Source organism: Cryptotermes secundus, unplaced genomic scaffold (assembly GCF_002891405.2).
Source record: "Cryptotermes secundus unplaced genomic scaffold, Csec_1.0 scaffold968, whole genome shotgun sequence".
NCBI lineage: Eukaryota > Metazoa > Arthropoda > Insecta > Blattodea > Kalotermitidae > Cryptotermes > Cryptotermes secundus.
Genome location: NW_019719376.1, coordinates 193,670 through 206,275, shown reverse-complemented (window position 1 = coordinate 206,275; position 12,606 = coordinate 193,670). Strand labels below are relative to the sequence as shown.

The 12,606-nt window shown below is 44.0% G+C and overlaps 1 protein-coding gene across 2 annotated transcripts in view; it reads left to right on the top strand.

Annotated features, from left to right (window-relative positions):
* Positions 1–12,606, top strand: part of LOC111865750 (metal transporter CNNM4) — a 61,913-nt gene that overhangs the window by 10,602 nt on the left and 38,705 nt on the right. For both annotated transcript variants that reach the window (XM_023854027.2, XM_023854021.2), the window contains exons 2-3: positions 10,085–11,039; positions 12,278–12,449. In XM_023854027.2, coding sequence (XP_023709795.1) covers positions 10,085–11,039; positions 12,278–12,449 — 1,127 coding nt within the window. The remainder of the gene's footprint in view (positions 1–10,084; positions 11,040–12,277; positions 12,450–12,606) is intronic.

Below are 12,606 nucleotides of genomic sequence, written 5' to 3'. Positions count from 1 at the left end.
GATATATATATATATATATATATATATATATATATATATATACATATATATTATTAATTAATATATATATATAATATATTAATGCACCTCCCTCCAGTCTGTAAGACTTTAGGTGTGGTAGTTCTCCTAAAGGAGTCCCACGCAACTTCCTTCCCACTTCCTCGAGGATATTGTTCAGGTGCTCTTCTGTTAGCTTCTCTTCAGGATGTGCTTCCTTGAAGATATCTTTATGTTGGTCAGCACCTCCTTGTAGGTTCCTGGTCCCCTAGTCCCTGGGTCTTTTTGGAGGTATGGCCATTTTCATAGGAGTACTACCCTCCGACCTAGGCGTCTAAAGGGTTTTGGTCAAGGTTTCTCTCTGCTTGGGCATATCAGCATTTCCTGGTTGCTGAATGTTCCCAGTTCCTGCTTCGCTTGCCCTTGCTTTTGCATTTTTTGATTTCTGTCTAGCACATCCAGACAGTGCTTTGCCGGACGGCGTCCACCTTCTCCAGAGACTGGGTGTCCCAGATCTCTTTTTGTGGGTATGTTAGAAGTACTAGCCCCCTGCAGTTTTGTGTCAGTAATCCCAAGAGAAGAGTTCCTGGTTTAACCTCAGGCAGGTTTCTCACCACTGGTTTGTCCCTGCCTTTGGCTGAAATCTCAACAGCAGCTTTGCTGGTGTACTGGAGCTTCCAGCCCCCTGCTGAAGTATTTCTCGTAGGGATCTCCTTGAAGGGGAATCCCTCTTTCCATTTAGGTCATGAGGACCCGTTTCCATATTCATTTTGGTTTCCATATTGGTCCCATGAGTAATGGAGATTTAAGAGATCACCACCTGCAGTGCCCCATATGGGTGAAAGGCATAAATAAAAGGGGATGCTGCCTGGTGCTCCAAGGGGATCATACATGACATTGGCTAAGTTCCACCCCAGTGCCATGCAGCCCTCAGCATTATGCTTCACACATTGGCTTAGATGGTTTTTCCCTGTTGTGAATAAGCCCTCACAAGTATCCAGGACCTAAAGTGCACATTCGGGCAGAAGGGGGTGTCCCAGGTGATTAGTGGGAGTGCGATGCTAGTTAGCGATGCGGTTGTGACCAGAGTAAACCGCACGAAAGAATCACCCTTGGGGGTGGCAGATCACCTCACCTTCCCACCTCTCCACATGGGTTGTTTGAACCGTTTTAGAGTGTTAAGCCCGAAGGCGTGTGGCACCTTATCGGTACTCTAGGGAGACAACTCAAGTAGCCAGAGCTACCCCCATATGAGTGCTCTTCTTCATTTGTCCCAGACAAACATTAGTAGTACATGAGAGTCTTAATGCCTCTGTGTGGAAGGTTCTGGTCGTGAAATATTTATATGCTGTTGCCCTTTGTGGGAGCTTAGCCGCCAGCCCCAGCTAGTCATACTGATCCAGACCCCAAGACTACGTTGCGCAGCGGGACCACGAGGAGGTGTCCGAAAGCTGTTTTCCAATGCATCCTGTGGTCCATGATGTACCCTCACCAGAGACACAGCCATAGTTTGGCCAACCTCATTGAGAATGGCATCATTACTACCTGTAATATATGACCTTAATGGTCATAGTTACTCCTCCTAGGAGCATGACAGTTTTATTATTATTATTATTATTATTATTATTATTATTATTGGATCACCTCTGTGGTCTAGTGGTCAGAGTGCCTGGCTAGAGATCCAGAGGTCCCGGGTTCGATTCCCGGCGCTACCAGATTTTGTGGGAAGTAGTGGGGCTGGAAAGGGGTCCACTCAGCATCGTGAGGATAATTGAGGAGCTATTTAAAGGAAATAGTGGCTCTGGTCTAGAAAACCGAGATCAACCGCTGTCGGGATCCATTGCGCTGACCACTCGACACCCTCAATCCGCAAAAGCTGGCACTAACTTTGCCGACAAGCGGCAGTCGCTCGGTGGTTATAGTTCGCTTGCGAACTATAACGACTTCGACGTACATCGAAAAGCACATGAAGATGGCACTTTAGTGCCGAAACATGTAGTGCAAGAGAGAAGAGTAAGGTGAATAAATGTATGCACTGTAAGAGGGTCAGAATAAATCAAGGACAGAATGATGAAGTCAAGGAGGATGAGATGCGTAGGGCATGTAGCACGAATGGTGGAGAGGAGGAATACATATAGGACATTGGTGGGAAAGCCAGATGGAAAGAGAACACTGGGAAGACCAAGACGTAGATGGGTGGACAATATTAAAATGTATCTTAGAGAGATAGGATGGGATGGATTGGATTGATCTGGCTCAGGATAAGGACCAGTGGAGGGCTCTTGTGAACACGGCAATGAACCTTCTTGTTTCATAAAATGCTGGGGAGTTCTTGAGTAGCTGCACAATTGGTGACTTCTCAAGAAGGGATCAGCTCCAGGAGTGAGTGATCAGTTACGTGTATTTCTTTCCCGAAACTCACTGAAAGATACGGCTAGCGTTTAATAGGAGAGTTGTTTTGAAGTCAGACTACAAGGGCTATTGGACGTGTGGCATGATATTGTTTACTCCGAATTGTACCGCGATACGACTTGATGAGGACAATTTAGTTGCGGTTGCATGTTCAGTTGCACTAATTTTCTCTATTGGATGATGACTTGTTTGTTTCTCAAGTAGGCACTATCTGGATAACTTTGTTACTTAGCTATGGACCATTTGACAAGTTCTTTAGAACAGTCTTCATTAAGTACCATGCTGTGAACATCTTGACGTAGTGGAGCACGCTCGGGAGCTCGGGAGGTAGTGTTCGAATCCCAGTTAAGATCCTGAGTTTGTTTTATCAGTCCCACCAGTCGAATTCCGAGGTACGGTCTGGTTCAGTATAAAATAGCCCCAAATATAAAACAGCTGAAAATACCATATTATTTCAGTATCTTTACAGTATAAAATATCACAGTACGTATTGAAAGTGAGAGCCATCACGTTGAAGTCGTAGTTTAAATCACTGGCTAAGGGATTCCAAAGTTTTTTCCCCAAACGGCAGTGCTGTATGTTCTGCGCAGTACGCGTGCGATTTGTTCCTGTGGATCACGAAAAATGCTTTCCTCTTTAAGTCTCCTGTTTCCGCACATTCTTACAGGAGCCTGTACATGCATTCGTTTAGTGGTGTGACATCTGGTAAGTTCGAAGGGTAACGGAATTCAGTTTCTCAGGGAATCTGAGGTGCAGGATGTCGATGATTGGCCTGGCGACGTGGACCCCGGAAAGCATCGGTCTTTTTGCGTTTCAGCGGAGAACATGTTTCAGGATAAAACGTTTTCAGACACTTTTATTTGAGCCGTTTAGCCCATCAGGGGAAAGAATGAAATCTAACATTTTCCCTGATACGTAGTAAAATGAGTGTCCTGCGCATCATGAAGGTGCTGTCATAGTAAGGACACTTTACATTGAGCCAGTAGTATCACAGTATAAGGACAGATACAGGAAGTGCAGATTATCCTTAGAATGGCCAGCTAGAAATTTGTTCTCTTACACCTGACCACTGTTTCCCATCGAAACCTCGCTTAATTACCCGATGCTTGCATACTCGTATGTCAGTAGCGCCTGGTTGTTTCTCCTTGAGATACATACTAGTACAATTGCCAGTGTGGGACACCCGGTAACTTGGTTGAGGCTCTCTGGTGCATTCTGTTGCACCTTATTTGGTATCAAATGGTTTCACTGTCTCATGTGCAGCCCGTCTTTCTATAAAACTTACTAAAAGTTATTAACTTTAAAAGTTTTACACGTCATATGGATTTTAACTTATTACATGTTACTCACTACATGTTTCGTCCTATAAGGTCATCATCAGGTGTTTTGAAATTATAAATGAAGAAATTGCTGTGCTTCCATATCATGGTTTTTGGTCGTTACTATGCAGTTCCTTCTATGCGCATGTGCATATATTCTGCCTGTTGTGTTAAGCAAAAGTTACTCTTGCTTTTATAATTTAAAAACACCTGATGATGGCCTTATAGGTCGAAACATGTGGTGAATAAGTTTTAACAAGTTAAAATCTATATGACATGTAAAACTTTTAAAGTTAATATCTTTTAGCAAGTTTTACAGTAGAAAGACGTACTGCACGTGAGGCTGTGAAACCATTTGATACTGTGGTACAAGCCGGAAAGTCGCGGGTTCGATTCCCAATGAGGTCAATGAATTTTTCAATTGACCTAATCCATCAAGCCGCACTATGGCCCCGGGATCGACTCAGCCTCTAAGGAACATGAGTACCAGGAATCTTCTGGCGTCATGAAGGGTGGCCGGCGTGCGAGGCTGACAACCTCACCGCCATCTGAGAGTCAGTTTTCTAGAAAATATGGGAGCCTTAACGTCTCGCAACCCTGTGGGCCTTCACGGCCTGTTCCGTGTCACGGGCTCGACCGAGGACATCATGAGGAAAGTTTTGTACTAGAACTGTTGAAGAGGTACTAATATTCGCGGTGACTAAACGTAATTTATAGACAAACCAAAGTATTTGCCAATAAAACTGTTAGTAATTAATTCGGACACGATATAAAAATTCTAGTTGGTTTTCCTGAGGGACATTAAACTGAACATGTCTGGAGATCCATTCAACTTTCTCATACCCAGTTTTCACTCACTGATGGAGTTGAGCCCTTCTTGAGAAGCCAACTGTGCAGCTGCTCTCATTCCGAATTGTTGGTTTGGAAATGTCATCCGTAATTAGTTTGACATTGAAATCTAACAATATTTTCATATGGTATTTTTTGATGGTAGCTTGTATACACTAACCGACACGGACCTCCAGCGACAGGTGGCGACATGTAAAAACATTTTTCGAAAGTTGCTGGCTGGAGCCTATCGGTGTGGGCCCAGATCGGTGACGCATGATGTGAACGTACTCCTTTAAATGGATTTGAGGATATTTTGTTGGTCCGCAGATACTCCGTTTCCTGTCATTACATATAACGTGAATGGACGTTAAGTCTAGAACATATTAGAATGGATCCGGATTGGCACACAGTCATTTCCCAGGACCAAGACCTTGACAATTAAAAGCCGTCGGAAAGACTATATACCCGCCTAATGACAAGTGAACACGGGAGATGGGAGAATTATAGTACGACAGATCCGAATTGAACCGGCTCGATGTGACTTCATGTCATTTCAATACACCACTTTTATTTGTGGACCAACTTTTCGTTTGGCTTGAGAAACAGGTTACACGTTTGTTGTTGGGCTGCATTTAGCCACTGTCACAAGCAGTCATCTGTTTATCTTCCTATGTTCCAAGCGGGAAAGTAAAGATTAAAGAAATACACGGAAGTAAACAGAAATATGTTTTACCTGTTTTGTACGGATATGAATAGGTCTCTTTCTCTGATGAAAGAATAGGGTCTCTTGGAACAAGGAAATGAGGAAGATACTGAAGTATGCAGAGGTACACAAGGAGCATGGGGAATGTTGTTAAGAGAGTGAAGTGATATGACGAGGACATTTAGGATGGAGGTAAAATTGTCTTTGAAAAGTGTTAAAAGAAACCCTGAAGTAGATAGGAGGATTTGATTAAAATAGATGTTTGAGAAGTATAGGACGTTCCATTCAAACTTCCCACATTTTGTCAGATCTGAGAACAGAAAGTAGGAATGGTAGGAAAATGAAGCTACAGGAAATACAAGAACAACTAAATAAATTTTGACATACTAATAAACCTCTACGTGTGCAACATTGGTAGCACGAACAATATCCAGTCTGTATTCAATTTCTTGCCACGTTCTTTCCAACATGTCCACTGGTACAGTAGCAATCGTTTCACGGATGCGGGCTCGTAAATCTTTGAGGTCATTCACTGGAAGCACGAACACACGGTCCTTCACGTAACCCCAGAGGAAGAAATCGAATCGGTCCGCCACGTCCAATCCAGCGATCTTGGAAAGTGGCATTGAGGGACTTCCGAACATCCAGACCCAAATGTGGGGGCGGGGGTGCTCCATTTTGTTGGAAGATTTTGTTAGTCTGCAGATCGGCTACCTGGGGATACAGGAACTGTTCTAACATGTCAAGGTATACGCGGCCAGATACTGTAGCTTCACCGAAGAAAAAACGGAAATAAAATTCTTTGAGTTTTTCTTTCATCTAATGTTAATTATAATCCATAATTTATCACAATATGTTCGCAATGATTAATTAATATGTGGGATGTTTGAACGGAGCACACTGTATATTGCGGAGACGGGATAAGGAAATTCGGCGGGTTGAGTCTTGGGCTTTTGTAGTGATGGGCTTATGATAGTGCAGCTGTCGTACCTTATAGTGGCCCTGGGCAGGGCTAAAAATAAACACACTGACGCTTCGATGTGAGAATGGAAATGTTGCCAGGCTTCTGCCCGGAGTGGCGTGTGGTCAGGTCCCTCCAGGCCATCTGCATATATTACGGCCTGTTGTGGCAATCTGTTGGGAAAGAGGCTTATACCTCTAGTAGCTCAACAATCAGAGGTTAGCTAGGGTTGGACGACCGGGATTCTATTTCCGGCAGGGTCAGGATTTTTCTTCTGTCCACAGGCCGGCTTTGGAATCCATATAGCCTCTAGTAGGAACAGGAATTTGAGTGTTTGATTCAAATAATCCGGTGCTAGCATCGTTGAAGTTGTCGGATCATGCAACTGACCATTCATTTCCATCTAGTGCCATGGTTAAGATTATTATCCTCCTTGCATGCCTTCGTGGCGTGATTCTTAGGCACAGGGACAGTTTTATATACTACCTTCATGTCTGTTTAAAGGCATAGAGGAAAACCTATCAAAGAATTGCAGACACTGGACGAGATTGAATCCAGGCATCCTCGAGCATTAGAGACTGTTGCCATTGTGGCAATATTCATTCACGCCTAACGCCTCACTATCCTAGGTGCCACATGGATACTGCCGTTTCACTCTTACACGTTATCCTAACTTCTCAGGGATGTTAGAATTAAATCAAGGAAGTTCATTAATATAGGTAAATGGGTGCCTTACGTAAACGCAACTTACGGCAGGAAAGCTAGGAATAAATGCAGTTAGGCAATTAACTTTGCCGGGGAACATAAGACAACTCAGGGGTGTTTATGGCTGAAATTCAACACCACAGGAACAAAATCGGTCAGATCGCCAGTTCTGTTACCTAACTTTTTATTAAGTACGGCAACTCCAACATCGTTGATTAATTCGAAGTGTTTATCTTAGAAATTCAACTGTTAAATTGAATTCGAAATGTGGAACAGATTTACGCTCTAGTTATTTATACAGTAAGTAAAAAGTAAAGCTATCACTGTACCAGGCCGTGAAGGCCCATAGGGTTGTGAGTCGTTGAGGGTTCCACATTATCTAGACAATCGGCTCAAAGATGGCGGTAAGGTTGTCAGCCTTACTCGCCGGCCGCGCTTTACTCCCCAGAAAAATTATTTAATTAATACCTGGTACTCATTTCTGTTAGAGGCTGAGTAAACCCCAGGGCATAATGCGGCTGGAAGGCTTAGGTCAGCTGAAAAAATCCAATGACCTCATTGGGATTTGAACCCGCGGCATTCCGGCTTGTAGCGTAGCCCCTCAACCGCTACGCTACCGTGTGCCTCCGTTATTTATACAGGGTGAAAATAAATTCAATCACAGGCTGTCAGTAGTGTGAGTCTTTGTTAAACAGAAGTCGAAAATATTGTACAACACATGTACTGTGACGTTTAGTTTTCAAGATACACGTCATCTTAAAATGGTTCAAGGTACGAAATGACCAAGCACTGGACCTCTCGTAATGACAGTAGTAGGTTCTCTAAGCAGCCTCTGCGTTCATTTCAAGGCAGACGGCTTACTCGCGAGCATGGCGTCACATGTTCGCAGTGACCGTTCTCACAGCTGCTTGAAGTATTGCCGCGAGATCTTCAGTAGACATAGGACTTACCCATCGGGGGCGACCGAGGAGACAGTGCAATCAGCACTATCGGACATCATCTCCCACGGTGCATTGGAGTTCCGTCATGAGAAAACCGCATCTCTACCAAGCAGCCTCGGTGTAAGAGCTTCGAGAGCTTGTTGAGCAGGTGGCCTGGCAAGTACAGGGTGATTCATATAGAACCGGGCCGACGAAATGAGGTGTAATATAAAATATACCATACAGATATTAAAGTAATTTACACATATCTTATCTTGGATTGTGTGCCCTGATCGGAGCAGGCGTTGAAAGTGTCCGCCGTTTTCAAGTAGGCCTTAGAAACACTCACTGTTCAACAGTGTACTTCATGACTGTCGCCTGCGCACTGCAGACACGTTTCGGCATTGTCCTTGACCTTGCAGCATAAGGACTGCCACTTGCCGGATCATGTGCACACCCTTCTACTGAGCACGACCCACGAATTATTATGTCGTAATTGTGAGCGGTTATATGCATCACCTGCGGAATTATTAGCAAATTCATCGGGCCGGTTCTATACGATTCACCCTGTAGTAGACGGGGGCCTATGACGGTTTCAGCCCAAACGATTACCCTGAGGCGGACTTGATAGTCACGTTCACAGCATGAGGATTATTCCATGTCCAGAGGTGCCTGTTATGAACGTTGAACACACTCTCATGCGTAAAGCAGGCTTAGTTTGAATACATAATGTTATGTAAAAAGAGTTCACCCGCATTTTATTGACATTCGCAAGATTGCATCCGTAGAGAACGATCATCTGGGAAAAGACATGCCCGTCGCAAGCAGTGGTGTGAATGCAATCGATTGCCATTAAGTACTTAGAGGACTGCAGGTTAGGATAGTCACAGTGCGATATCGCTTGAGCTTCTCCACGGCTTGTTCCACAGCTGAAAATCTGGCATCTTTGGCTGGTGGCCGTGCAGTCCGTGGGTGACCTATATTCACGTGTGTAGTAGGTATTAGAGTATCTGTATCACAAAGACGCTGCTTCAGTCGTTTGGATGACGCCGACCAGAAGAACATAGAGCGTATTCCCATGCTGCAGTGCCGGTTCGAATATTAACGCTACCAAGGGTTAAGAGCAGCATGTCACATTATTCAGTGTGTATTTCGTGATCATTCGATCACGACTGCTTGCATTGTCACATATAAGGGGTCGTCATGACTAACAATTATGGGTTCTAGATTTGTTTATTTGATTTATTGGACGCCTCTGTTATAGTTTCAGTTGATTATAACAGCTCACACATTGAACTCCCTAACGACGCCTGTTTGATGAATCTTTATGAGGAATCTCGTGCTGTCTGAATCTCAGACAGGTCTCAAGTCTCTTGAATTCTGGATCTCTTCTCCCTAGTCCTCTTCCATACGACTTATCCTTTGCGAATTAATTACATGTCGTTCTTTGACCTGGTACAGACCGCAAGCAGAAAACACACTTGAACAGTTCATCTCTTGTAATCTTCATACCTCTTGCTATGGGAATGCGTGTTTTCGAAACCGTTGTCCAGCAATGGTCTATTCCGCGTTTCCGCGGGAATGTGCTTAATGAAGCGTTGCCTAGCAGATGGTCATATTCCAGCTTTCAGGCGTCATGTCAGTATAAATTTCGAAGAGTGTTGCACAGTCCAAATGAAGGTATTGCAAATTAGATAATTCACTTTATAATTTAGACTGCAAAGTATTAAAGAAACACAACTGTGCGGGTCCAGTATTTGATATGATGTATTCTATTTTGGAAATGACTTGCATCTTCTCACAGCATAACTTAAAAATCCAAATCTATTACTTGAAGGAAGAATATTTGTTGCTGATTGAAGATTTAACTGAAGTAGCTGTGTCAATTACTCTGGCATAACTAAGATTCTCAAGCACTGTTAACTGAAATCTCACATCTGGCAGCAATCAAGTCAGGAGCCTATACATCTGATACAAGACTAATGCGTGCTCATAACCATCATAACTCTGACCTTCTGATAGCATTAAAAACCTAGAAACGTTTCACAAATCATAGTATCACATGCATAAGGCACTGGAATATGACATAATATTTACATTAAAGTTTAGTTAATACAGAAATATAGCAGCCAGATATGAAGATTGTGAATAAATAAGTATAAATAGTAATTTAATAGTCAAGGTTAATTAAATGAATTAGAAGTGCCAGGATAAATCAGCATCAGTTTTTTGGCAGGATGAAGCGCAGCCCATCGGTTGATGACGGGGGATGGCCCTTGATGACGGACCGCCAGTCTGGGTCTGCAGTCCCTGTGCTGAAGGTGATTGGCCTGCGTGTGGAAACTGCCGACCGTGACCCCACGTACGATGTTGATGGTGTACCAGTGCTGCTGGCGCACTCTCAGGCAGTGTTGCGCATATTTGGCACTGGCTTCAACAACTACACACGCATCACAGTGACCCAGAGCCCTGTTGTCCTTGATGACCGCTGTGAGTTCCCTGTGGAGGGTGATTTCCCAGTTGAGGCCGACAGCCTGTCTGAGTTTTCAGCGCTTGTCAGATTCCGTGTGCCTGGGGTCAGTAGGCCAGGATCCTCATACTATGTGTGCATAAAGAATGGCTTGGACCCCACTGCACAATACTTGCACCAAGGCACCAAGTCCTGGCTGGCACTCCGCTCTTATGAGAAATTGCTGCCAAAATGGATGTCTGTTGTCATCATCGTAGTATGCCTCACTTTCTCTGCGCTTTTTTCAGGCCTGAATCTTGGACTGATGTCAATGGATCAGACAGAACTCAAGATTGTGGCAAATACTGGCACAGAAGCAGAGAAGCGTTACGCACGTGCCATTATGCCAGTGCGGAAGACAGGGAACTATCTTTTGTGTAGCATCCTGCTGGGAAATGTGCTTGTCAATTCAACACTTACTATAATTATGGATGACTTAACTTCAGGTCTCGTGGCTATCATTGGCTCGACACTTGCCATAGTTATCTTTGGTGAGATCTGCCCCCAGGCAATCTGTTCACGCTATGGGCTAGCAGTTGGAGCCAAGACAATTTACATCACACGTCTCGTGATGGTCGTCACATTTCCACTCTCCTATCCCATAAGCAAGTTGCTGGATCGCATTCTGGGTGTGGAACTGGGCAATGTGTACAACAGGGAACGTTTGAAGGAGCTTGTCAAGGTGAGTATGCATCACTTTATAGATGTGGAATTGGACAGTCTGTACAGAAGGAATTGTCTGCACATTTTTGTACAGGTGAGCACATTCTGAATGTAGAACCTGTGCAGTGTGTACAACAGAGAATGTCTGTAGGACCTACTGAAGGTGAGTAGATCTTAACATTCTGGGCATGGAACTTAGCAGTGTGTTTAACACAAATCGTCTGCTGTGGATAGCGAAGGTGAGCACATGTTCCATATTTTGAGCTGGTAATGTCTGAAGGAAGGAGTGTTTGTAGGAGACGATCAGTGTGAGCACATCATCACATTCTTGATGTGAAACTGGGAATGTCTGCAGCAAGGAGCATGTGCAAGAACTAGGTAAGATGAGCAGACCATCACATCTGGGAGTATTGGCAACAGTGAGCATCAGCCAGGACTAGTCAAGGTGAGCACTTCATCACATTCTGGATATGAAGCTGTGAGTTTCTGCAACAAGGGACATCTGCAGGAATTTCTCAAATGAGTGCATTGCATTCTGCATGTTCACCGAGAAATGTCTGCAGCAAGGAGCATCAGCAGGAGTCCTTTGAGAGCATATCATCATGTTCTGGATGGAGCTGTCAGTGTTTACTAGGAGCATCTACAGGAACTAGTCAAAGAGAGCACATTATTCCAGTCTGGACTGTTTGCAACAAGGCTCATTTGCAGTATCCAGTCAGCGTGAACATATTATCAAATTCTGGATGTGCAGCTGAAAATGTCTGCAGCAATGAGCATCTAAAGTAAAAAGTTGCCCTGTGCATAATTAATTATATACCATGCCATGAAGACATATGGGGGACTGGAGGCATAGCTCCACCATTCTTGAACTCAGCATGAGATAGAGGGGAGTGGTCAGTGTTATGCCCTGGCTGCTTTACCTCCAGCGAAGGAGCCCAAATTACCCATTGGGTAGGAAGGAGGCTGGGTGGGCCTTGCAGCCAGTCTTGATGCTGCGGAGTAGATAAAAATTTCTTGGCCCTGCTGGGTATCAAACCCTCAGCAGTCTAATCCATAGCCTGTCGCTGTACTCACAGTTATTCCAGCTCCCAAGAAATAGCATCTACAAGGGCTACTCAAGGTAAATGCATCATGTTCCTGACGTGGACTTGGCAATGGGGTATCTGCAATAGCTAGTCAAGGTGAGCATATTATCTTGTTATGAGATGTTCTAGATCAGTTAGTGAAATGATAAGTTCAGCCTTGTGTGTGTTTCAGCTGACAACAGAGTACAATGATTTGGAACGTGATGAGGTGAACATCATCTCAGGAGCTCTGGAGCTTAAGAAGAAAATAGTGAGTGAAGTGATGACCCGTTTGGAAGATGTCTTCATGCTGGCATATGATACCATCCTTGACTTTGAGACTGTGTCTGAGATCATGAAGCAAGGTAATGAATATTTGGTGTAGGGGGTTCTCTTCAAGGAATTCCTTGCTGTTGTGAAACCTGCAGGTTCATAATAATGTTCATAGAAGTGTATCATTGGGAGCCATTCATTTAAGTTCTTGTTATTTCCTGTGGTCTCAGTCCTTTTCACACCATGTTT